This window comes from Felis catus, chromosome E1 (genome assembly GCF_018350175.1).
Source record: "Felis catus isolate Fca126 chromosome E1, F.catus_Fca126_mat1.0, whole genome shotgun sequence".
Classification (NCBI taxonomy): domain Eukaryota; kingdom Metazoa; phylum Chordata; class Mammalia; order Carnivora; family Felidae; genus Felis; species Felis catus.
The window spans coordinates 18,361,763-18,379,925 of NC_058381.1; the positions used below are offsets into that span (position 1 = coordinate 18,361,763).

Sequence of the window (18,163 nt, forward strand, 5' to 3'; positions counted from 1 at the left end):
TCCCCGTAGCTGGTCTAGCTGGGGTCTTCCCTGCTGTCCCTGGTCCGCATGGGCTGAACATGGCCCTTGGGAGGTGACTCAGAAAGGCAGGCTGGGAGTCCTAGGCTGCGTTGTGGATGTTCACTCACCCTTCCGGGAGAGACCCAGGGCTTCTTTCTCAGGGCAGGGGTGTGTGGGCAGGGCCTGGCTGGGTCTCACACACCCTCTGCTGATCTCTCTTCCAGACAAGTACTACCGAGTCAACCTTCGCACACGGCAAGTGGACACCGTGAGCCCTCCTTACCCACGCTCCATCGCCCAGTACTGGCTGGGCTGCCCAGCCCCTGGCCACCAGTAGGAATCGGAGCCTGCACAGCTGGGCCCTCCACTGTTCCTTCCTCAACCACTTCCGCCCATCCCAATAAAGACCCCTTGGTCCTGAGTTTAAGACTGCTGTCCTGACTGGAGTGGACAGGCAGAGACCGGGATCTGCCTGGGGAAAGGAGGGGAAGCTGGGCTGTCACGAAGTCTTGGAGGAGGAGAGTGTCCTTGTGTCCAGTCCAGGTTGGGCTCAGGCTTTCTCCGTGAACCGGAAAAGCTCCGGCCTGGGGAGGGCCTCACGAGTGCTAGGCTTCCTCCTGAGCTAAGGAGCCCCTACCAGCCTACCAACGTTGGCGGGAGCTTGAACAGCTCTGGTGATGACAGGAGCCACCAAGTGCCTTTCCCAGCCCTGGGCTTCCTTTGCCTCTCGGAGGTGACTAGGGTCTTGGAGGAGAGAGATGGGGCAGAGGGCAAGCGGTTCTGGTTCCGCTTTTCTGGCCCTTCTGAGCCTGCAAGGTGGTTAGCCTAGGGAACTGGTCAGCATGCTCCCCAAACCCACCCCTAGGATGAGCCTTTCTTTGAGGCCTCTGTCTTGGGTCTGGGGTCTGGGGCACTGAGGTTAGGAGTGGAAAGGGCAAGAACTCAAAGGAAATCCAAATGCACCCACTTCTCTTAGAAAAGGGACTCAGAAGACTTACAAGGATGAATACTCTGTAAACAAAACAAAACAAAACAAAACACAAACAAGCATCTTTCTTAAAACTCCTCGATTGTACCTGTGAAACCTCTGATTCCTGGACTCCAAGGTTCCTGGACTCCAAGAAGCCCATCTGGGCTCTCAAGGGGCCATGGAGACAGGGCTCGGTGCAGGCAAATCTCTAAAGCAGACCCGAGGGCAAGCTGGTGGTAACATCTGCTCTCCAGCTCTGCTGAGGGCGGACTGGCTGCGGTTCATCTGCCGTCTCCCTGTCAGCCTCCTCATCCTGTCCAGCTTCACCAGCCCAGCCCCAGGCTGTGGCACAGGACTGCATCCACCGTCCCCTGGGGGAACTGGGGCACTGGGGCACTGAGGGCTCCAAGGGGGAAGGTGAAGCAGTGGGAGTGCTAGAGAGAAGGATCTCTTTGGCTTCCTTCCGGGCAAATCCTGGGAGGATTTTCACAAAGTACAGGATTTCAGCCACAGACTGTGGGGTGTGGGGTGTGAGGAGAGGGGCTCAGACCAGCTTTCTTTGTGAGGCCCTGGAGGAGCAGGGGCCAGAGAAGTTTTGCCCCATCCATACTCACACAAGCCCAACGCTGTCCCTGGCTTCTACTCTTCCCTCTGGGACTTCTCTGCTCCCCATCGGCTCGAGATGAAACCTCTCCCCTCCTGGAGGCGGGGCCAGCCTTCTGAGCAGGATAAAACCCCACAAGGAGGGGTGGTGTGGGCACAGCCTTGGCATGGCCCTCCGGCTCCTCATTCTCTGCCGGCTCCATGGCCAGCCCTGTGGATGCATCCTCAACAGGTGATCTGGTGGGGAAAAGGTGGGCAGGGGGAGAATGAGGGGGAAGGTGTGATGGGGAAAGGCTGAAGCAGGGGAGTGGAGTAGAGGCTTCAGGGTCAGCTGGGGGTTTTGAGGCTGGGATGGAGGCTTTTGCGGGGAGCCCCAGCTTGACCCCTACTCCGGCCCACAGGCCATGCCAGTGGGCTGGGTCCCCACCGGAGAAAGCGGACCACTTTCAGCAGAGGGCAGCTGCTGGAGTTGGAGCGGGTGTTTGCAGCCCGGCCCTACCCTGACATTGGCACCCGTGAGCACCTGGCCCGGGTCACCTGCCTTCCTGAGGCCAAGATACAGGTGAGCAGTGACCCCCTCTCAGGGTGGGGGTACTCTCACACAGCCCCTTTCCTCTGGGTATCCTGCCTCCAGGTTTTGCTTTCCCTGTACCTGGGGGAGGGTGGTTGGAGCCAGAAGAGATTCCTTTTTCCCTTACCAGGTGTGGTTCCAGAACCGCCGGGCCAAGAGAATCAAGAATACGAAGGCGGGAGGCCTAAGCCCGAGGCCAGAGCCCCCCCCGAGAGCCCGTTCTCTTCCAGACACCCTCCAGCAGTCCCGGGAGCCCCGAAAACTAGGCCAGCTCCCGCCTTCCAACAGCACGCCTCAGTGTGCCTCACTGTGTAGACATGCCTCCTGCTCAGCTCCTGGCTTGGGTCCAGGGCAGAGCCGGGCAGGGGCTAAAGCTGTAACCCCATGGGGACCAGCTGGGGCTTCAGCGACCCACCTTTCTTCAGAACGAGCTACTCCCCAGACCTCGTTGGGCAGCCTGTCTGACCTCATCTATGCCTCAGCCATTGTCACCAACCAGGACCACTCCTAATCTAAGTCCTGAACTTGTGAGACCCCTCCTCTGGCTCTGCAGCCTACCCCCGCCCATTAGGACTGAACACATCAGAAGTGGATCCCCTGTCCCTCCTTTTACACAAGGGAGTTCTCTTATTGGAAGGAAGTTTAGCTCAGGGATCCCTCCCCTCCATTGTCCTCCAGGCCAGCCTAGAGTCACCAGCTACCCAGCACCCTGCTCCTCCTGGGGCATACGCCCATCGCCGTGGCAGGAGGTATCTTTAGAGAGATGAGGTCAGGGCCAGGTTTTCCACCTCTCACGCCAGGCCTGGCCCCAATTCTTCTCATCCCAACTGACAACTCCTCCTCCCTCTAAAGAATGGGCAGCCGTCCCTCCGTTTTAGCCCATTAGCTAACTGCTAAGTGAGTATGGTGAGGAGAGAACCGAAACTCATCCCAGATGGTGGGGAACCCACCCTTTTGTAGCCCAGGCCCCCTCTCCTGACCTACCACCACCTAGACAAATTAATCAGAACCATGGATCTGAAGAGGAAGTGATATTAGAGTAATACAGTGGAAAGAAAAGCTCCGGGCTTATGTTGATTTAATTTTCACAAAGATCAGATTGGCTGCCCTCTGACCCGAGGCTGTGGAGACAACCTGACAGATTTAGCATGGGGCGGGGGGGGGGGGGGGGGTGTGTGCGTGGCAACACTGGGTTTTCATATCACTGTCATCTGTAATACCAACTAATCTCCAAATAAAACCCAAACTCTATACCTTAATCTGGATTGTCGTGTGCTGCAAATGAATGGGGACAAGAGCCGTTTGCTTTTGAAATGTATCTCCCATCACCTAATCCCTAAACAGGGTCAGGTTCCACACAGATACTGGGTGGGAGGTATTACCCAGGCTTCTACTGGGATTAGTTAGGGGGACAGTTAATTGAAGGGTTTAGGGCTCTGGCTGACAGACCCTGGGGAGATGGGAGCCTCTGCTGGCACCTTCTGCTCCTGCTCCTACTGATTCCAGGACACTCCAGCTGCCTTCACCTCTGGAGCTGCTTTGCTCCAGAAAAGCATAGAGGGTCTAAACTGGATTCAAATCCTGGCTCTGCCACGTAACCTCGTAAATCTCTAAAAGTCTATGAGCCTGCAAGCTGGGGGGGGGGGGGGGGGGGTGGATAACGTATCTTCTCTCCATTTGGGGCATGAGAAGCAATGATGTTAAGTAAAGGGCTACATGTGATGTGTGACATGCTATAAAAGCTCTCAATTCATGCAAATTGCCTCTCCCTCTCCACACAGCAGGCTATGAGAAACTGGGAAGGCCCCAAACTTCTTGTTCCTCTGGCTTCCTGCCAAGCACTCCCCTTTGGGAAGCCCTGGGCCCAGACTGCACTGGAGAAAAGTATGGGACGGTGAGATGGAGTAAGCGGCGGAGAGCAGAGTTCCCTCCACTGCAATGAGAGCCAGAGGACAGGCCACCTGATCGCTATCTCCAGCTCTGCCCTTGCGGATGAAAAACCACTTTGCACGGTGCAGATCTCCTTGGCAGGAACTAGGTCTTCTACCCCTTGATCTCCAGAAGCTAGCACAGTACTTGGCTCATAAAGGAGTTCTCAGTAAGTGTTCGATGCCACAGAAGCCTGTTGGCTTCTGAGTAGGGGACTGGGATCAGGTAAGGACCCCATTCTAGTGAAAGGGGTGTGTGTGTGGAAGGACTCCAATCTCAGGATAAGAAGACGCCCTAGGTCGGAAGCTGTTTGAGGGGGCCTGCTCTTTATCTAACATTTGGAAGTCTTCTAACCTTCCAATCCAGGTATCTGGGGGATGTGAAAGCTTAAGGCTATGTGGGCACAACAGGCTACCGGGCCCACAGAGTTCAGCACTGGTATAGCCACGAACCCCCACAAAAATTCAGTGCATCTTCTAAACTACACTGGGTTGCCAGAAACATTATAAAATGCCACCTGCACTTCTTCTCACAGCTGACATTCCTTTTAATCGACAATAGAAATTCTAAGATTTCTCAACAAAGTGATCTATGGTGGAAGAGAAGGACCTGAACCCTCCCTCTCTCTCACGTAGTGTCTGGAGAAGCTCAGACTGGCAGAAACTGGCAAACACTGTAGAGCAAATGTCTACTGAGCCAATGTTCTTTCCAAGAACAGAAGAGTACCCTGGGAGAAAACAAAAGACCACAGGAGCTCATGGTGTGAATAAATGGAAAGGAGTACACCATGAGGAGCAGACCCTGAACGACGATCAGATCTAAGGAATCTTTGGGCTTCTGTGTTGTCACAAGACTTGAGATAAGAATACAGTGGATGCCATAAATATTTATTGAATAAATAACTATCGCTAATAGTTTTTAAGTACACGTATACAGACTTTATCACTATACCATTAATCTAAGTTCTTGCAAGTTTAACATTACACAGGGACTTCAGGACAACCTAACAGTCTTTGGCTCCCTTTACAGAAGAAGGACCACAGCTGGTCATCTGATCTCTCTCAGCCTTTGTCTTCGGGAAGAGGGGCCTAAAACCATTTCCTCTTCCAACCTCCAGGATGGTTGTGAAGACCAAAAGCAACCACGGAAAGCAGTTACTCAACTATGCACATTTACAAACTATTTTTAGCACCCCGCCCCCCACAAATATTTTAAGAACCTACGTAAAAAATCCTCCATTAGGCTTACGTATAACAATATGTGTACATACTCATGTTACGCGTACATATTCACGTGTATGTCTCTTCGTGTTCACATATACAGTCAAACCTGACAACAATCCATACCTACAAAGAACATCTCCCTTTATTAGCTGAGACAATCCACGGTAGGCATACTCTTCCCACCAACACACACAAGCACAAAGAGATTTTCAATTAAAATCACACATACTGTTTTGCCATCTGAATTGGTTTCATTTTTGGAGGCAGAGCAAAGGGTGATGGGGAGGTGGGAAGTTTAAGGAAGGCTGACGAGTGGCAGAGGTGGGCAGAAGCATACAGAAAATGTGAAAAAGGCAAGCGGAAGAAAGAAGATGAAGACAGAAATGAAGATTCCAGAAAGGTAGCTGCCTAGCTCCCAATTTCACCATCCCATACCAACCCGCCTTTCTCTTATTCGATGTCCTGTGATCAGTTCCTCTTCTGGCACAAACTGGAGAAAGGAAATCCTTTGTTTTCTTGGAGCCTACTGATCTAAATTACAGGTCTGCATCAAGGATGTATGCAGCAAGGGTGACCATCAATTTATGCACTTGGGCAATTTCAAGGCAGTACTGTCTGCTTCTTGGAAGGCCTGTATTCTATTTACTCCTGATGGAAAAACCCAGCCTCAGCAGTGCCCAGATGGACTGGAGAAGGCAGATGGGCACTGGGTTCAGGAGAAGGTACTGAAAGACCAGTTCTTTTCAGTTGTTGTCTCAGTCTCTTTTACTGCCCCTCTGGAAATTGACAGAGGATGCCCTCCCCGCCCCCTGCAGGACCAGCAGGTGGCCTTGGCTTGGCCCTCTAACCGGAGCTGAGGACAAAGAGCCTGACAGGTTGACTGAGAGTCAGTGACTGGCAGCTGGGAGCCTGGAGTCTCCCAAAATCCACTCCACACTTTGATGAGGAACCATCAAAGCTCTCCCAATTCGCCTTCCATCGCCCGCACCATGACATACAGCTCGGCCAGACCCACCACAGAGGCCACGATCAATGCAGCCAGGACCCGCTGGGGAGAGAGAGAACCAGGCTTAGGGGATGCAGGTCAGCATCCAACTCTGCAGCCTCCAGCACCTCTGAGAAGAATGGGGGGAAGGGAAGAAAAGAGGATCTGGATTCTCTTCAGGTTATTATGTACCTCCATGACTGCTGGACAGCTCAATGCTCCTCCTCTAAATGTTTGTTCAACACCTAACTTGTTCAAGACACCTTCACATACCTTCCTCCCTCTTCCACCAATACCCCCACCTGGGGCACCCTGCCCTGCCCAGTGCCTACTTACTGAGGCCATTTCTGCGAAGATATATTGGCTTCCAAGGTAAGTGCAGACGAAGGCAGCTGCTACCGTGACAATAAAGTTGAAGATGGTGATGACCAGAGCTTTCACTGACCTCACTTTGGGGAAGAACCCAGGGAAGAAACCTTTAGGTCAGCATCCTCCATGAGGCCCGCCCTCTTACCTCAGGACTGCCCCCCCTCCCCCCCCCCCCACCATCAAGCGGGTTACCCTCTAACGGCAAGGCTGAATAGCTTAGGCTTAAACCCAGAGCACTGGGGTGGAAAAGAAGTGCCATGACCAACCCCTCCCAGGGAGAGGCTTTAGCAATCTGATTGCCTAGCACCTCACCTTGCTTTCCGAGGTCACTAAGAGTCCCACCGTGCCTCGAATCCTGGGAAAAAGAAAATGCAAATGATTTCAGAATGGAAGCAGCTCAGAGGTGGCCCAGAGAACACCCATTTGTCAGTCTGGGCTCTGCTCTCTTTATTCCCCAACACATTAACTCTGCCTTCTCCATGGATTCTGTTGTCTGGGACCGACTGGATTCTTTTCTGGACCACAGATCAAGCATTTCAGAGGAAGGGCATAGGCTCCCAATACCCATCTACTCCTCTCCTGCTCCAGGGCAGGAGCATGCCACAGAATAATAGGGAGCCTGTCAGAAGAAAGGCTCCAAGGCTTGTCTCCATCTCTACCACTTTTAAGAATCAGTCACCATCTGAGCCCAGAGTCTCAGTTAGGGAGTTGGGAATTAGACTGGGTTTGTAGGCAGCACAGAGCTTCGATGGTCCCTGAAGAGTATAAAAACCAAGCTTCCATGTTGTTTCTTCCCTATGTACCTCTTCCCAGCGCAGGGCTCTGCTTTCAGGGGCTACTCAGTCCAGGTACTGAAGAGCAGGCCCTTACCTGACAGGTGACATTGTGGGTGATCCGCTTATATTCCTCGTTGGCCAGCTGTATCTTAATCTTCTCCAAACGGGCAACTAGCTCTGGGTTCTGGGGCAGAAAAATCAAATGACAAGGATATTCCCAGTTTTCTAGAAAGCAAGTCACAACCACTGGTCTCAGGGGGCAAAGCACTGCTAAGGGTGCCAAGAGATTCATGTACCAGTTCTGCCCCCACTGTTTTGGAAAATGTTTGTGGGGGGGGGGGGGAGTGGGGGTGCTGGGAATCTGTTTTCCAAGCAGTCAAAGCAGAACAATATCCAGATCCCCCATCCCGGCTCTCAAGGATTTAAAAGACAAATGTCTGAGCCCAAAGACTGATTCATAAATCTGAATGTATCATGAATAAGTCCAATTCAGCCAATACCCACTCTCACAAATATATCCCTTACATACCCGGGGAGGCTTCACAACCTCTGGGAGGTAGATTTCACTGCCTTCTAGGAGCTCATGAAGGTATAGTGTGGAACCTGGAAAGAAAAGATTTCCACAAACACAATGATAAATAGAACTGAAGTCGAAGGATTAAGATCAGAGAAGGGTCTAGTCCTTCTATTCTTTCTACCAAAACAAAGTACGGCCATTCGTATCTCAATTCATCTCCAAGATCGTTTTCAATTGAGAAGAATCAAAGACAATTCCACATAAGTATCTCCTAATGCGCATACTGACTTTTGAATGTCAGCTCTCAATTATCTTGCCAATGTCACAACTAACACGTAAGCCACTTACACTTGCCTTTAGATTAGGTCATGCTGCAGCCACAACAGAACTGCCCAATATAGTTTTCGGTCACAGTAATGCTAAATACTCAGGACAGTGTACTAGATGACCTCTATAGTCTACCTTTTGTATGTCTGGGCAAGCCATACTAATTATGGCAAAAGACCTTACAAGCCAGTGTGGTCTTAGTCCCTCCCTTTACAGTTAAGGGAACTGAGACCCAATGAAAGGAAATGACTTCTCCAAGGGAAGTTTGTGGCAGAGCTAGGACTAGGACTCAGATGCTACTCCAGTTCAGGTCTTTGAACAGAGCTTTCCATAATCCTATGTAAAACAAAAACAAAAACAAAAACAAAAACAAAAAAAAACAAAAAACAGAAACAAAACAAAAAATAAACTATCAGATTTAACTTGTTTTGGGGATGGAAAGAAATCCAGATCCCCAAACAGGACAAGCTCACTATTGTAAGTAGACCTGGTCTTCCTCAAAGATCAGGCGGCCCTAAGTAGGCCTGGTAGTTCACGAGGAGACTTTCAAGAGAAAAAAAGTGCACAAGTAAATTTGGTCATCCACGAGAAATCCCCATGGAAGTTAAGCCAGTGGGCTGCCCTACGGTTTATGAGGTGACTCTTGGGTTGGCTAGATGACCGTTCGCGGGCGAAGGAGAGTGATGGATTTTTCCCCCCCTCATAGCGATGACAGAGGTGGGAAAAGGCTCAGGAAGGACAAGACTCTGGAAAAACGGAGGCGAGTCCGGGTTGGAGACTGGGGCTCACCCCTCTCTCTCAAGTACTGATGCAGATCTCGGATCAAGCGGAAAGAAACCAGGCGCGCGGAGCCACTGGGAAAATCACCACTCTTGGGCTTCTTCCCTAGCGCGGTCTCAAGTTCTGCCCGCAGCTTCCGGGGCAGCTGTTCTGGCTCCAGCTCCCCGCCGGGGCCCAAGGCGCGCACCAGCCGCTCGCCGGCAACCAAGCGAGACGCCATGTCCAGCGGCTTATGGTCAGGTGACCCGGGGCCGGGACTTCCGCCCATCGCGCACCGGAAGGAGCATGGAGTTCGCGGAGCGGGACGAGGCGGGGCAGAGGGCCAAGGGGGCGGGGACGCGGCGCGGGGCAGTGTGGGGCGGGGGGGCAGAACGCCTCCCGGCCGCGGGTTGGGCCCAGAGTCAGCAGCCGAGCGGGCGCTCGGGCGGGACATGGCGGGCTGTGTGGCCCGACGGGCCCTGGCCGTGGGCAGCCGCTGGTGGTCCCGCTCGCTAACCGGGGCCCGGGGGCCGAGGCCGTTCTGTGCGGCGGGTGGAGCTGGGGCCTTCCCACCAGCGGCGACCACGACGACGCGGAGGCACCTCTCGTCCCGGTGAGGGACGGAGCGCGGGGGCCGTACGTGGAACCCAGGGAGCGTGTTCTCGGTCAGCGAGGAGGCAGGAGGCCGGGCCGGCAGAGGGTGATTGGAGTTCGACTTGGGAGAGGGTCCCGGCCGGGAGCCGACCTGCCCTGGCTGGGATGTGTGCCAGGATGAGAGAAGGGAGCGCGGCCCAGAGCCCTGGGTTGCGCAGGGCTGGCTCTGAAGGGGAGCTAGCAACCCTCCCGGAACGAATCCTACCTCCCCAAATGGAGATCCCGAGCGCTGTTGTTAATGGGCAGCCCTTTAATGAAGCCCTAGGGCTTTTGACTTGAACCCCCAGCCCCGGATTGGGACAAGGCCTCCCAAAGAAAGATGCTCGAAGTGGGAAGCAGGACTCTTGAGTGTGGGCCCTGCGTGGGCTCCAGGTTTCAGCCTGACCTTGGGGAAACTGGTTCTTTCTGTGTGACTTGGGGAGGGGGTTCGGAGGCCATGGGGGTGATGTGAACATTGTCTCTAGCCATGGGACAGGCAGATCACATTGGGGCTGGAGGGTCAAGTGAGAGGAAGTGTAAGGTTCACATCTCCAAAATACTAAGAATAGCAGACCTTTGAAGGACCCCCTAGAAAGAGCAGCCCTGTCCAGAGAGGTCACAGAACACTGACCTTTTAGTGGCTGAGATTAGACCCCGGTATTGGGGAGAGATGATCACTATTTGCAGTTTAAGACCCCTGTGAAATTTGATGTAAATCCGAACAAAAACCAGATTTAGAGACTACTAAGTGCAGTGCAGGGATGCCCTCCAAGGGCAGGGTGAAGGCTGCAGTTTAGGGGGGTAGATAGAGATGGAATAATTACAGAACAAATATTTTTTGAGCACCTCATATACACTAGGCTCTGAGGGGAAACACAGGCTAATCAGACATAGGCATTGCTCCCAGGGAACCTACAGTCTCTAGTGGAGATAAGACACGGGCACAAATAACAGAAATGCAAGGTGGGAAGGTCGGTTAAAATGCCGTGGGAGGTCAGGAGGGTGGGTCAGGGAAGAAACAGAGGCAAGGGATACAAGTAATGGTGGGAGGGCATGATATGAGGAAGGCAGAGAGAGAAGAAAGGGTCTGGGTGCAGTCAGACCTAACACAGAAACTGAGGCAGGACCCGAAAGAGGGAAAGGCAGAATTTGGAGTGGTGGTTTGGCAGGACCCTTACCTGCTTCACCTGCCCCTCTGCCTGGCCCCTCTGTAAGTATTCTAGTAGCTTTTTCTGTTGCTGTAGGTACCATTACCTTCTCAGCTCTTCAGCTGCTTGCTCTTTTCCATCCTAATCAGAAACCGACCAGAGGGCAAAGTTTTGGAGACAGTTGGTGTGTTTGAGGTGCCAAAACAGAATGGGAAATACGAGACCGGGCAGGTGAGTGCCGAGCTGGGTCATCTTTCATTTTCGAGGTGCGCCCTGTTTCTGAAAGCATCAGCTTTGGTCATAGACCCAGATGTTAACAGTTTTCCGCCTCGGTGGCCAGTGTCAGATCGGAATCACAGATTCAAGATGGGGTTTCTGTTTTCCTGGATTTGAATCCATTTCACGAGTCACCGGGTTCCCTTTCCAAGTTAGCATGGACAGAGGTAATGTGGGCCACGGCGAGGAAAGAGCCAGGTTGTTGAAGAGTCCTGTAATATAGTGGATGGTGGGAAGCCCGTGGAGGGAGCTTTTAGGAAAGGAAACCTTTGATGCTTCGTCATAGTTGAATTGATTGCAGTTGTCATATAAGCTGTGGGTGTGAGGCTCTTGTTTTTGTATCAGCTTTGTGCCAGATCCACTGAGATAGACTGAGACCCCTTGTAAGTCAGGACTTTTTTTTTTTTTTTTTTTTTATTCAACTCCTCGTCCCCACCCTCCCACCCCCTTTTTTTGGTTTGCCTGCAGTGGACCGGGTGTGTATGGGAGTTGAATCAGAAAGCAATACCTTTGTGGAGTTGGCAGTCTAGAGACAAACTATGGTGGGGTTGGTGGCCAAGCACTGTGCTAAGTGGAGGGGAGGTCAGGGAAGTCTTCCTAGAGATTTAAGCTACAGCCTGAAGGATCAGCAGAAGTCAGCCAGGTGAAGAGGGGGCGGGGGATAAGAGTGTCCTGAAGCTGGTGGGGGGTGGGTCACAGAGTTTAAGAGAAAGACTGGCAAGACGTCTGGTGTTGCGGCTACCTGTGCTGCTTAGCGGTCTGGGTCCCACCTGCAAGGACTTGGGGACTGCACGCTCACGGAGACCTCTCTTCCCTCCTAGCTCTTTCTTCATAGTGTTTTTGGCTACCGAGGTGTCGTCCTGTTTCCCTGGCAGGCCCGACTCTATGACCGGGATGTGGCTTCTGCGGCTCCCGAGAAGTAAGTACCCCTGTCGTTGTGCCTCATGGTACCCTTAGGAGGAGGCCTGAGTCATGGCCGACATACGTAATTGGGGTCCCAGGGGTGAATCCAATATCCTCCTGGGCCATCGGAACAGTCCCAGAGTACTTCCTGGACACCATGGAGACAAAAGTGCTGAGTGCCAGGGACAGTCTTATGCCAGAGGGTCCCTTTAGGCCCTCCCAGGATGCTTTCCCAAGCTGTTCTCTGTTTGCATTATAAGTAGCCCAGAAGGTATTTGAGGGACTAATTTTCTTGATTTCTTGGCATTCAGTTAGAATCTTTCAATCTCTTTTCCCTGGAATACATTAAAACAGAAAAGGCCCAGCTCCATTAAGTCATCAGAGACAGCCCCAGGGATGCGAGAAGAGCGGGGTACCTGGGGCTCCAGGATTGGAAGGAGGCAGCAATTTGAATTTTTCAACATGGCCCCTTTCCAAGGAGTAGCCAGAGAGTAAGACAAATGGTGACTCTGCACAGTGGGTCCCCCGTGTTCCTTTGTTACCCCCGGCTGGGCCGGGGTGTTGCTGTGCCGGTACCTGGCTTATGCCAAAGCCCCTTCCGGTCAGGCACTAGTCTGTTGAGGTGAGGAGGTAGGGAGCTAGGGCAGGCACTGCTTCTCTTTCTCTTGGGGTGATCTTAGGCTTCTTCCCCTACCCTACCCTACAGAGCAGAGAATCCTGCTGGCCATGGCTCTAAGGAGGTGAAAGGCAAAACTCACACTTACTATCAGGTGCTGATTGATGCCCGAGATTGTCCACATATAGTAAGTAAGCAAGATGGCTGGGCTGGGGGTTTCTCTCCATGGGAAAGGCCTGAGCCCGATGGGGACAGAGGGAGGGAGAAGGGTCAAATAGAGCCCAGATCAGCACTGGGCCCTGAGTTTTCAGGACTGGATAGCGACTAAGAAAATCTCTGACTCGCTTCTTGCCCTAGTCTCAGAGATCTCAGACAGAAGCTGTGACTTTCTTGGCTAACCATGATGACAGCCGGGCCCTCTATGCCATCCCAGGTGAGTAGTGAGTATCTGAATGTGCCCGTCGATGAGAGGTCTGGTGTCTCTCAGCGAGAAGATGCCGATGCCTTTCTGACGTCCTTTAATCTGCTGGGAGGGATTATGGTGGCTGAGAGTGCTGGTGCCAGGCTCGTCCCACCTTGAGACAAGGCCAGGAATTGTGTTTCTTCCCAGCCTTGTTCCTCCCCTTTCCTCTGTGAGTTTCACCGTCTCTTTTCTCTCTCTGTGCCAGGCTTGGATTATGTCAGCCATGAAGACATCCTCCCCTACACCTCCACTGATCAGGTTCCCATCCAGCATGAGCTGTTTGAAAGATTTCTTCTGTATGACCAGACAAAAGGTGATCTCCCTCAAGAAAGGAAGCTGGAATGGAAGGGCCCTTTCTTCAAAGACAGTAGCATAGAAGTGACTTCAAAGCTGTATACCCACAACCTTATTCAGCCTCCCATTAGCATACCAAGTCAGGTGGATGACTGTTGTCTCTGCCTAACAGATATGGAAACTGAGGCTCAGGTGATGAGAAGGGAATCAAGGTTGCTAGTTAGAGGCAAGGTCATGGTTGCAGCAGGGTCTGAAAACTTGGGCTCCTCACTCCCAGCCCATTTCTCTTCCCACCATGTCACAGACCTCCGGGCTTATTCCTGGCGGCTCTGGGCCTTTTTCCAGCCCGTGCTTTTGTTTTATGTTTGGGTGCCTTATTTGGCTGGGTCAGAATTGGGAAGAGTTTTCTAGGAGGGGCAGTTGGAGAATGAGTGCAACACCCGGGACTCTGGCCTGGACCAACCAGTTATATCTTGCCCCAGCACCCCCTTTTGTGGCTCGGGAGACGCTACGGGCCTGGCAGGAGAAGAATCACCCCTGGCTGGAACTCTCTGATGTCCACCGGGAAACAACTGAGAACATTCGTGTCACAGTCATCCCCTTCTACATGGGCATGAGGGTATGTATGTGCCTGGCCTGGGCCCCATCCCTCAGGGATAGGCCCCGGTTCCCTGTGGTGCCCCCGTGTGACTGACGGAGAGTGGGTTCTGCTTCCCAGTGCTGCACACATTAGATCAACACTAAGACCTAGAGCAGGGAGACACTCAGGTTCTGGGAAGGAGTCCTCCAGGCTGACTTTCCTTCTCTTCTGGTTCAAAGGGCATCCCGTGTATGTGTGTATGCAGAATACATATGTGCGTGTTTAAATCAGCAGAGGCTGATCTTCACACATTGTACGTAGTAGATATTTATTGGGTTATTTCTTGCCTGGTTGTGAGCCTCAAAAAGAAATGAAACACTGGCCCTGCCTTCCAGGAGGAGCTCCTAGTAGTGGGAGAGGCCAACATAGAGCATATTGGGTATCGTAACGCTGTTGGGCTACGGAAGGGCAGAGGGGGGCAGTGGCCTGGGCCAGCAGTGGCTGTAGGGGCTGGGGCAGCAGCTGGAAGACCGGAGAGAAGGGAAGGGCCTTGTGGCTGATTTCCGTTGGCATCCAGCTCCGCTGGTGATCTTGATAGAATGAGGAGGAGGGAGGCCAGAGATCGGTCCAGGGGAAGCGGCCTCCGTTTGGGCTTGTTGGCCATAGTTCAGCGATCACCCCACAGACATTCGCAGCATTGTTCTGCCTCCGTAACCTTCCGGGAACACGTCTACTCAGTTGGAGAGATGTTGATTGGAACGGACTTGGTCCTGCCCTCTGGGACTTAATTTTTTTTTCCCCCCCCAGGAAGCCCAGAATTCCCATGTCTACTGGGTGAGTGTTTCCCTGTGGGAGGAGAGAAGCTCAGGAGTTGTGCCCGGTGTGGGGGGCAGGGGGAGGTGGGGAGTTTGCCTCCGGGGGATACGGCTGTGTGCTGCAGGTGTCACTTTTTGTTGCCTTTTGCTCTCTTGGAATTCTGGGGGGACTGGCCCAAGGTCTGTTCTTTCTCAGATGTGAACTCTCTCCTCTCCCCCCACAGTGGCGCTACTGTATCCGCTTAGAGAACCTCGACAGCGACGTGGTGCAGCTTCGGGAGCGACACTGGAGGATATTCAGTTTGTCCGGCACCCTGGAGACAGTGCGAGGCCGAGGGGTGGTGGGCAGGGTGAGCATCATCAGGCCGGTAATGCCCGGTTCGTGGTCCTGCCCGGCAGGCCTGGGGGCTGAGTGCACGCTGTCCTGTTCTGTGGCTAGGGACCAGAGGCTTTGTGTGTGAGCGCATTGGGCTGCTTTGGATGAAACCTTACAACGACCCTGTGAGATAGGTTCCTTACAGCCTGTCCCACAGATGAAGGGAAAGCGAAGCTAACTAAATAGCCCACAGTCCTGTGGCTAGTAGTAGCGGGACCTGGATTTGAATCCAAGGGAGTCTGACGTCAAAGTTTGTGTAGAGTTCTTGTTGCCAGCACGGAGCCTTACTAAAAATATGAATTTGAGCGCCCTTAGCTGGGGCTCCCCCCACCCCACCCCGTCCCCAACCACTACTCCTGGTTGTCCTTCCTCTGCCTCCTTACATGCCTGCATCCTCTTTTGGCCCATGAGATCTGATTTTGCAAACCGTGCATTACCCCACCCTGTCTCCTGAGAAATAAGGCACAAGAAATGGCCAGGGGCCACATGTAACATGCGTTTATCCAAGTCAGTAGGGACTTGGGAGGCAGGGTGGGATACTAAGAACAGCGCTTTGAAGTTAGATGGTCTGAATGCCAGCTGTGTGTGGTTTACTCCTCACATAACTTTGGGCCAGATATTTAACCGGAAATCTCAGTTTTTTCCTGCTAAAATGGGGATCACACCTATTACCTCCTAATTATTAGCAGATTTAAGTCAGCAGAGGTTGGCAGAGCACATGGTGCCTGGCTCTTGGGCACTCAGTGAATGGGCGCTGGAAGGGGTATTTACAGAGTAGGTCCTGTGCCTGTGATCTTTGCCCAGGGCCCACAGACGTTCGGTCTGAGGTTCTCTTTCCCAGAATCCGAATTAAAGGCCGGGATCAGTGGCCGTGCTGTGGGAGGAGGTACTGGCAGGCAGTCATTGTGGGAAGCATGAGGGGGCATCCAGTCCTGATGAACAGTCAGCACGTGGCCCCCGGGGTACAGGAGCTTGTCTGGCCTTACCTATCTTGTCCACACCCTTACAGGAGCCAGTGCTATCCAAGGAGCAGCCTGCGTTCCAGTACAGCAGCCACGTCTCCCTGCAAGCTTCCAGCGGGCACATGTGGTAAGTACGTGCCGGGACGGGGCACCGAGACTCCACAGACACAGCTGCAGGTCAGAAAAGTGAGAGCTCAGTTTGCGGTGAATTCTGCGTCAGGTTACATCTTGCGGTGGAGACTTCTCTGCTGTTCATTGTTGTGTGGGACTTCTCTGATTTTTTTTTTTTTTTTTAAGAGAGAGAGGCACGTCCGGGGAGAGAGGTGGAAGGAGAGAGAGGGAGGGAGGGAGGGAGGGAGGGAGGGAGAGAGAGAGAGAGAGAGAGAGAGAGAGAGAGAGAGAGACTCTTAAGCAGAATCCATGCTCAGCACAGAGCCCAACTCGGGGCTCAATCCCACGACTCTGGGATCATGACCTGGGCTGAAATCAAGAGTTGGACACTCAACCAATTGAGCCACCCAGGTGCCCTCCATGTCTGATTTTTTATAACTACCTGTGTTCTGGTTTCCCTGTGATTTTGTGGACTGAGGACTTGGGCCGAAGAGGTCTGGTGCTCATGTAGTTGGTTCTTTCCCTGGGTGGTTCACTCCTTAACCTGGAAGTAGAGTTGGGTAGCTCACGCAGTGTGCATCTGAGGGCCAGAATCAGGGCAGCTGTATCTTTTCTCATGTAGGGCCAGGAAGGGCCTTGGGTTTCTGGACCAGTGTGATCCTGACACGGACCAGGCAGAAGAGAGCCCAGGCCTGCCTCATCCTGCTGTGTTCAGTTCTGGAGCTGAGGGCATAGGGCTCTCCAGATCCTTAGGGGGGGGGGCCTCAGCCTTCGCTCCCTCTAACCCAGGTGCTCTCTGACCACAGGGGCACGTTCCGCTTCGAGAGGCCTGATGGCTCCCACTTTGATGTCCGGATCCCTCCCTTCTCTCTGGAAAGCAATAAAGATGAGAAGACACCACCCTCAGGCCTTCACTGGTAGGCCAGCTGAGGCCCGAGTGCCTAGGCTCGGCCCCTGAAGAACAGCTCTGGTCCCACAATTGCTGCAGAACTCTCTCTTTACCATGGGCCACAGTGGGTCTGTCTGTCGTTTGCACCATTTGATCGTGGGCTTTTTTGGTGGGTGGGTATAATTTTCTCCGGAAGACCCATGTAGGACTCCTCTGAGGCTGGCTTCCCCTGGCTACACTGTGTTCCAGTAAACCTTTCCACCAGGAATTCTGTGTTCAGCTGCCACAGGGCCTGGGGTTTCCTGGCCTGTCACACGAGTTGTTTGAGACATGAGGTTTGGTCAATAAACCAGTGCACACTTGGCCACCCTCGCCATTTCTGCCCCCAGGGGTCTCAGGCTCCCTTTTTGATGCCCTGGGGGCCTTTGGTTGCTTTCCTTGCTGCCCTTCCAGGAAGCTGCCCCATCTACTAGAGTATGTATGGGTTTCCCTCCCGAAGCTGGGGGTTGGCTGGATGTTTCCCAGGGTCGCGGTGCCCCAGCCAGCAGGGTGGGGGCTAGACTGGACTCCCCTTCTTTATCCTGCCAAGTGCAGAGCAGGAGGCCAACATCGGGCTCAAGCTCTCAGCACTGGCCAGCCATGGACATCGCTGGCTTCCCTGAGCCTGGGAAGGAGGGCAGCAAGCCACATGAGTTCCCGGGAATAACAGGCTTGCCAGATGAGCACGCGTCTCTCAGGCCTCCAGCCCACCCATGCAGAAACTCAGCGAGGAGCTTTAGGTACGTATGGACGGTGACTGAGCCAAGCTACTTTCTGAGCTGCTTGCTCACACATCTCCAAGAGCCAGAGAAGAAATGTGCTGCATTTTCCCCTGAATCTTAGGATTCCTGCTTCCCTCCTACCGTAGTGATTGTCAAAGAGGTTGTTTATTCTTGAATTAATATTAAATCTCAGTTCCAGCCCTTACTAGTGTTGTCCTTAATCCTCCACCAGGGGGAGCCAGGGTTGCAGGGCCACGGAGTGCAATAGGATTGTGACGCAGGGAAAACACAAGGTGGTGAACAGAAA

General features: G+C 53.1%; 5 protein-coding genes across 8 annotated transcripts in view; 3 read left to right on the forward strand and 2 right to left on the reverse strand.

The window, feature by feature from the left end:
• Positions 1-421, forward strand: part of VTN (vitronectin) — a 3,012-nt gene extending 2,591 nt beyond the window's left edge. Inside the window, exon 8 of the mRNA XM_003996497.6 lies at positions 225-421. Coding sequence (XP_003996546.2) covers positions 225-337 — 113 coding nt within the window. The 3' untranslated portion in view covers positions 338-421. The remainder of the gene's footprint in view (positions 1-224) is intronic.
• The window catches only part of SARM1 (sterile alpha and TIR motif containing 1), a 24,717-nt gene extending 22,957 nt beyond the window's left edge, over positions 1-1,760 (reverse strand). Inside the window, exon 1 of the mRNA XM_019817478.3 lies at positions 1,585-1,760. Coding sequence (XP_019673037.1) covers positions 1,585-1,760 — 176 coding nt within the window. The remainder of the gene's footprint in view (positions 1-1,584) is intronic.
• TMEM199 (transmembrane protein 199) lies at positions 1,057-9,302 on the reverse strand. Of its 3 annotated transcripts, none has more exons than XM_019817484.2 (6): positions 9,060-9,301; positions 7,956-8,029; positions 7,521-7,610; positions 6,963-7,005; positions 6,618-6,730; positions 1,057-1,810 (listed from the first exon to the last, which is right to left on the reverse strand). In XM_019817484.2, exons 1-6 carry the CDS (start codon positions 9,268-9,270, stop codon positions 1,799-1,801), a joined length of 543 nt encoding a protein of 180 aa, XP_019673043.1. In that variant the 5' UTR covers positions 9,271-9,301; the 3' UTR covers positions 1,057-1,798. The 3 variants fall into 3 exon arrangements, with proteins under 3 accessions (XP_019673043.1, XP_003996547.1, XP_019673042.1); XM_003996498.5 differs by lacking the exon at positions 1,057-1,810 and adding an exon at positions 4,940-6,344; XM_019817483.2 differs by lacking the exon at positions 1,057-1,810 and adding an exon at positions 6,275-6,411 and having other exon boundaries at positions 9,060-9,302.
• SEBOX (SEBOX homeobox) lies at positions 1,692-3,403 on the forward strand. The gene is made up of 3 exons (XM_019817485.3): positions 1,692-1,805; positions 1,975-2,135; positions 2,275-3,403. Exons 1-3 carry the CDS (start codon positions 1,775-1,777, stop codon positions 2,653-2,655), a joined length of 573 nt encoding a protein of 190 aa, XP_019673044.2. The 5' UTR covers positions 1,692-1,774; the 3' UTR covers positions 2,656-3,403.
• A 105-nt stretch (positions 9,303-9,407) lies between the features above and the next one.
• POLDIP2 (DNA polymerase delta interacting protein 2) lies at positions 9,408-18,061 on the forward strand. 2 transcript variants are annotated; one of them, XM_011288980.3, is made up of 11 exons: positions 9,409-9,642; positions 10,960-11,041; positions 11,908-12,005; positions 12,696-12,792; positions 12,963-13,038; positions 13,274-13,381; positions 13,845-13,981; positions 14,750-14,776; positions 14,982-15,107; positions 16,143-16,222; positions 17,013-18,061. In XM_011288980.3, exons 1-11 carry the CDS (start codon positions 9,482-9,484, stop codon positions 17,125-17,127), a joined length of 1,107 nt encoding a protein of 368 aa, XP_011287282.1. In that variant the 5' UTR covers positions 9,409-9,481; the 3' UTR covers positions 17,128-18,061. The 2 variants fall into 2 exon arrangements, with proteins under 2 accessions (XP_019673041.1, XP_011287282.1); XM_019817482.2 differs by lacking the exon at positions 14,750-14,776 and having other exon boundaries at positions 9,408-9,642.
• The last annotated feature ends 102 nt before the right edge of the window (positions 18,062-18,163 follow it).